We start from the raw sequence: 6,494 nt of genomic DNA on the forward strand, positions 1-6,494 counted from the left end.
ATCCCTCTGCACTTGACATGAAAGGCGTAGTATTCGTTCGCATCATTCTAGAACAGACAAGCTACTATCCAAGCACAGCAGCCCTTATGAAGGTTGGCACGGGGAAAATATCATCGAATGACAGGGAGATCCAAGGAAAGGAACGAAGAAGTAGCATTTGTAGCCGATAGAGACCACGGGCAAACGAGAGGTAAACTTAGCAGAGCCCGTGGTAGATACAATGCTGGCAGTCAAAACCATATCAGGGAGTCAGACACGTAGACTGTACTGATTACACCCACAGCTAATTGAGACAGATGAGCGTAGTTGTACTATCTGTACCGTCTGCATAGACTGTGATGTCCTTGGCAGTTGCACTAGCTACCGTGGGTGTACTCAGCATGCCGGCCTCGTGGATCTGCTGCGGGCGTTGTCAGATGGTTTGCAGCCAGCCGGTTGCGTAACCTTGTGCAGTACCGTGTGTAGAACTGCGTGCAGTCCAGCAGTTCTACAAAGTCTGTAGGGGTCAGAGACCCTACATAGGCAACAGCTGTCGCCCGGTTGTGTGGCCGTGCTGCTGGCCTCTTGGGCCAGTGAAGAAAGTGCCTCTGTGAGTGTCGACAGAGCACCAAATGTTCTGGGCTCTTGTTGTGTCCACAGACACAGGTGAGCCTCGCATCTGCATGCTGGAAACGCCTGTGGTACCAGGAGAAGTCCCCATGAGAGGAGCGGAGTGCGAGCCAGCGGTGAAGGGCATGCCGTGGCATGGTGAGCTCCGGAGGGGCCTTCACTTGGTATTCCACAGTCGGCCTGCTGAAACTCCAGCCCCGGTACCAGTCAGAGAGCTTGCCACAGGCTCCACTCCACCACTTTCGCCTTGCCTCTTGGCTGAGCTGCTTGGCCACTGTGCGGACCCCACTGACTGTGGGTGTGGCCTCGAGACCATAGGCTGGGGCTGCAGTGGATGAGACTGCCCGCTTAGCCAAGCGGTCTGCTTCCTCATTGCCCTCTATCCCCATATGCCCAGGAGCCCACTTCAGGCCGACATTGTGCTGTCTGAGGAGCTCATGGCAGCTGTTGTAGGCCCAGTTTGAGGAGGCTGCTGCACTGCCCCGTATGCCCCAGATGACTGATGTGTTGTCGATGCCAGAGCCAGATCTGAGAGTAGTAGCTGTCCTCTGTGGACACAAGGTAGGAGCTTCACGGCCGCACTCCAATTCCCCGGCAGGCACCAACTGCCTCAGCGTTGAAGACATGTGACATAGGGCTCAGCGCAGCTGAGAAGCTGGCCAGCTGTTTATTACCCCTGATAGACTATGAAGCCATAGCCCACCTGCCTGCTGATGTCAAGGTTCGGTTGTGATCCATCTGAGAAAACATATAGATCTGTTGAGGGTTGACTTCTCCACCATTCCTTGAATGCCTGAGCAGCACTCTTTTTGTCTACACCCTCTGTGGGGTCTGTCCCGCATCCCTCTGAGTAGTGTGGGATGGCAAGTGTGGGTCTATTGACTGCAGGTAGCAGCGCCCCAACCGCTGGATCTTGGTCTTTGAGCGCTGCCGGGTTCCAGCCCCTCTTCCTCGTGTGATCATTGGAGGTGCTATCCGTGAAGCCAGTGGGTGCTTCTCATCCACCACCTGAAGCCTTGTCGCGAATCGAATTTTGGCCTCCTCCAGAGCTACCATTGCTGATGGGAGCCCAGCATCCCGGTATAGGGTAGCGATGGGCGTTGTACGGAAAACTGGGAGGACCCCTCTGGCTGCCATAGTAAGCACCTTCTCAACTGTCCCCACATGCCATCCCAGGCGGGAGCTTAACCTCCCCACTCCTGCCCATGTGCCTTGCTGGCTGAGTGCGGCCGCCGTACCAGGCCTCTGTGCCATAGAGCAGTGAGGGAACCACGCAGGTGGTGACCGCCTTCCGCAGAGCGTCTGCTGGGGGCCCGTCTCTGGTCTTTCCCAGACTCCGGATGTGCTGGGCCACGGCCCTTGCCTTCTTTGCCCGGGTGGAGACATGTGGTCTCCAGGTGAGCCTTCTGTCGAAGTGTACACCCAGCCAGCGAAGTGCTGGCTCCTGTCCAGCTGGGGCAGTAACAGGGTGAACAGTGAGGGTCCTCAGACACAAACTACTGCTGGTGCCTCACTGTGTCGCTTTCTTGTAAGATGGATCATCTCAAGTTTCTCTGGTGCGAAGGCCACCTTGTTTATCTCCCCCCACCTCAGAATACTCTGTATATCCTGTCTGAGAAGGGTGGCATTGTTGTCAAGTGAGTGGGTCGCCCGCCAGATGTTCAGATCATCCGCATAGCCAAAGCGCAACTCCGAGTTTTGCCACAGCAGCTCTGCCAGGTACAGAAGGAACAGTATTGGTGACAAAGGAGACCCCTGTGGCGTGCCACATTGCATAAAAATGTAGTGAAAAAAACCACTGTTTACCATTGCTCATGCATTGATTAGATTATTTACAATGGCAGAGATTATGATTGCATTCACTTGCATTTTCTGCTTAAATCTTCAGCTTGCTTCTTGCTTCTTAAGCTCTCATCTGTGTTTTAAAGTGAGAGCTTTTTATTTCTCTGTCTTTGCTCATTCATAGATGTAGTTGCATTCACATGTGGTGGAGAAACTGAAATCATTGTATTGATGCACTGACTTGTAAAGTGCCTCAACCTATTTCAACAAATGTAAACTTTTTAGATGATTGTCACACCCTTGGTTGTGCCAAGGCCCCGTGACGGCTCCACACGGCCCATCGTTTCCCCTCGGATAATCCCATCTATCCCATGACATCACGCAGGTGTCCGAACCGGTTTCCAACCACCCTATGACATCATTCGGATGCAATAGAAGAGGATCCGATTGATCCGCTAAGGGAATCCTGTTTCTATACGGGGTCTGGATTCATTCTGGCAGATCAATGCAGCGCCACTGCGGAGTTGCTTTCGGGCTACCCTCGCTTATAGAGTGAGAGGAGGATGGCTGCCCGTTGTCTATATAGAATAGCTAGATGCTGGCTCTCTATTCCAGGAGCCAGCGATTCGTCTTTTATCTTTTGACAATAAGATACCAGAGTTACCACTGTCCTCATACAATATTCATAGTGTGCCGAGTACCTCTGGTAGTTCAGTATTTGTATAGTATTCTACGAGTTCGCGGTTCAAGCGAGATAATCAAGCCCACCCATAAGGCTTCCCATTATATACCATCCTCCTCTGTGCCGCTGCCGAGTAGCAACCGCCTCGGCGCCGTCACATTACAATTCGAATCGCTCGACCTGGTTACACGTTTGAATCAGTCGAGCTCTATTGATCGATATGGCCCCACGCACCCGTGCTGGGACTGCACCCTCTGGGGGAGCCTCCACGTCGTCCCCTAGAGCGCGTACACCTCTACCCCGGCAGGAATCTGAGATTCCTGAACCCGCCGCTCACCTTGGCATGGGCCCTCCAGCCGCCCTGCCACCGCCGCGGCCCCTACACTCCTATGTCTACCATGGAGATAAAGGGATCAAGGTTGGAGATCCGCCGAATTACAAGGGCAAGACGCTGTCTGAATTCCACAGTTTCACGACAGCCCTTGAACGGAAATTCCGCCTTACCTGAGCCAGTTTAATACCCATGAGGTACGAGTCATATACGCCGCGAGCCTCCTCGAAGGCACCCCTGCAACTACATGGGCGACCAAGGAAAGGGAGCTTGAGCGTAGCAATTCTGCCATGACATGGGAAGAATTCAAGAACTTCCTTCTGGACCAGATTGAAGACCACCGTAACCGCGCCTTCACAGCGGCGCAGCGGTTCAACTCACTACGTCAACGAGACGACGAGAATCCTTCCGATTTCAATGCAAGATTCGAAGAATATTGGGAGGAACTGTCTGACGATTTGAATCTATTGAAAACGCAGCTTTACCTCGCGAAGCTGACTCATAAGGTGCGGACGACGATATCGCAATATCAAAGTCCGCCCACCAATCGCACCGAGCTTGTCAACCTGGCTTCTCGAATCTATTTGAATAATCAACACCATGAGAAGAAGGGGGACAAGACTCCCTCAAAGCAACCGACAACAGGATCAAAACGGCGCCATGACGGCTCCGGTGCGGATGATGCAAAGAAGAACTCAAAGCGTTCCAGTTCTTCACTTACTGCAAAGGAACGCCAAAATAGACTGGATAACAACCTTTGTTTTAACTGCGGAATCTCAGGCCATTTTGCCAGTGATTGCCGTAAGTCGAAGAAGGGAAGGAACCGAGGAGATACCTCCTCGAAGACGACTCCCCTTCTGGCAAATGTATCCACTGAAGATAAAAAGGAAAGACCCAAGGAGGATTGACAATCCTCACGACTCCGAGTCCATGTAACCTTGAAGATGAATACCCCATGAGGGGAGGTGCCAGTGAGGTGCCTAGTCGACTCCGAGGCGGACGCTAACTTCATATCCTATTCCTTTTCACTCATGAAGGGTTGGAAAAAGATAGGTCCGCCGGGCCACGCAAAGTTTACAGATGGAACAAAATGCCACCGATTCGGCATCATTCAAACAAAGTGTGAGGCCACGGACTCTGAAGGAACCTCCAAGGGGAGCAGTCTGCTCCTCCACGCTGTCAACATCATAGATGAGGACGTCATCCTAGGTCTCCCGTGGTTGAGAGAAAACAATCCTCTCATCGACTGGGTCACTCAGGCGTGGCGGTACCGCCTCACCGACGAAGAGGCAGCTATAGAGGAACCCGAAGAGTTCCATCGGAAGAATCTCGAGGATAAGATTGAGTCGATATACTGTGTAGCAGGTGACTTGGACTTGGAGGCAGGCGGAGAAGCCGCCACCCTCACTGCCAGATTAGCAGTGATGTCTGCCACTGAAGGCGGACGAACGCAACGTCTCTTCACAGATTACAAGGACGTTTTTTCAGAAAAGGAAGCAGCGAAGTTTCCTGATACCAAAGTGCGACATAAGATCCATCTTGAAGAGGGCGCGACAGCGCCGTACGGACCCCTTTACAATTTGTCAGTAAAGGAATTGGACGTTCTGCGCAAATATCTTGAAGAAGCGCAGTCAAAGAACTGGATACGCCCATCGAAAAGTCCAGCGGGGGCACCTATACTATTCGTGCCCAAGAAGGACGGTAGGCTGCGCCTCTGCGTAGACTACAGGGGCCTCAATAAGGTGACGGTTAAGGATCGCTATCCACTACCATTAATTGATGAGATGATCGATCGATTATCCGGAGCAAGGGTGTTCTCGAAGATTGACATACGGGACGCCTATCATAGAATAAGGGTTAACGAAAACGACATTTGGAAGACAGCTTTTCGTACCAAGTACGGCAATTTTGAATATCTCGTTTTGCCTTTTGGTCTTTGCAACGCTCCGGCCACCTTCCAGGCCTACATAAATGAGGCACTGCGGGGCCTTGTCGATGTCTCCTGCATAGTATACTTGGACGACATCCTAATCTTCTCGAAAACGGAAAAAGAACATGATTCCCACGTTCGGGAGGTGTTGGATCGCTTGAGGCAACACCAGCTCTATGCAAACACTGAGAAATGCTCGTTCTACACACAGGAGATTGATTTCTTAGGTTATATTGTTGGGGTTGATGGCATTTCAATGGACAGGAGCCGGGTCTCCGCCATTGAGGACTGGCCGGCGCCGCGCACGTACCGCGAGGTGCAGGTATTCCTAGGATTTGCGAATTTCTATAGACGGTTCATCTATGCGTATTCGCGGATTGCTGCCCCCCTTACAGATTTGTTAAAGGGAAGTGTTAAAGGCAGGAAAACGGGACCGTTTATCCTTACCCAAGACGCTGTGAGGGCGTTTGAAGAATTGAAGCAAGCTTTTGCAGATGCCACGATGTTAAATCACTTCGACCCCGGCCTACCCAGTCAGTGTGAAACTGATGCATCTGGGAATGGTGTCTGCGGAATCTTTTCGCAGTTGACACCGGAGGCTTTCCAACGTTGGAAGGATCGGGGGTTAATAACCTCTGGAGATACAGGCAATGGAATGCCTGTAGGAGAAGGCTTTTTCACAGAACCTACAAGGCGCCGTGAATGGAGACCAGTGGCCTTCTTCTCCAAGAAGCTATCGCTCACGCAAAGAAGGTATGATACTCATGATCAAGAGATGTTGGCAATAGTTGAATCCTTTAAGATTTGGCGACACTACCTTCAAGGTTGCAAGTATCCGGTGCAAGTTCTCACCGACCATGCAAATTTGCGTTACTTCTTGACAACAAAGAGCTTGACAGGACGTCAAGCCAGGTGGGCGGAGCTGCTTTCGGAGTATGATTTCTTTATCCGATACCGTCCAGGTCGGCTTAACCCCGCCGATGCGCCATCAAGGCGACCCGATTATGATATCATTGATGGGGATGAGGATCCTACAAAGGGACCTCTACCATCACTGCAGAAGAAACTGGCTGCAAGGGGTTGGGGTTCTCTAAAGCTTGGGAGAGAGGCGCCGGTAAGGCAGCTGCGCGACCCTATACAGGTGGAGGAGAACTCGGGTC

General features: G+C 51.9%; 3 protein-coding genes across 3 annotated transcripts; 1 reads left to right on the forward strand and 2 right to left on the reverse strand.

Moving 5' to 3' along the window:
- Positions 1–356: 356 nt before the first annotated feature.
- On the reverse strand, positions 357–1,235 carry HCAG_07150 (predicted protein; the record flags this gene model as incomplete). Its single annotated transcript, XM_001537678.1, has 1 exon — positions 357–1,235. One exon carries the CDS (start codon positions 1,233–1,235, stop codon positions 357–359), a length of 879 nt encoding a protein of 292 aa, XP_001537728.1.
- Positions 1,236–1,793: 558 nt separating this feature from the next.
- On the reverse strand, positions 1,794–2,385 carry HCAG_07151 (predicted protein; the record flags this gene model as incomplete). The annotated part of the gene is made up of 2 exons (XM_001537679.1): positions 1,794–2,053; positions 2,124–2,385. 2 exons carry the CDS (start codon positions 2,383–2,385, stop codon positions 1,794–1,796), a joined length of 522 nt encoding a protein of 173 aa, XP_001537729.1.
- A 908-nt stretch (positions 2,386–3,293) lies between these two features.
- Positions 3,294–6,273, forward strand: HCAG_07152 (hypothetical protein; the record flags this gene model as incomplete). Its single annotated transcript, XM_001537680.1, has 5 exons — positions 3,294–3,491; positions 3,602–4,076; positions 4,147–4,205; positions 4,442–6,087; positions 6,234–6,273. 5 exons carry the CDS (start codon positions 3,294–3,296, stop codon positions 6,271–6,273), a joined length of 2,418 nt encoding a protein of 805 aa, XP_001537730.1.
- Positions 6,274–6,494: the final 221 nt, after the last annotated feature.

This window comes from Histoplasma capsulatum, genomic scaffold (assembly GCF_000149585.1).
Source record: "Histoplasma capsulatum NAm1 scaffold_8 genomic scaffold, whole genome shotgun sequence".
Taxonomy (NCBI): Eukaryota; Fungi; Ascomycota; class Eurotiomycetes; order Onygenales; family Ajellomycetaceae; genus Histoplasma; species Histoplasma mississippiense.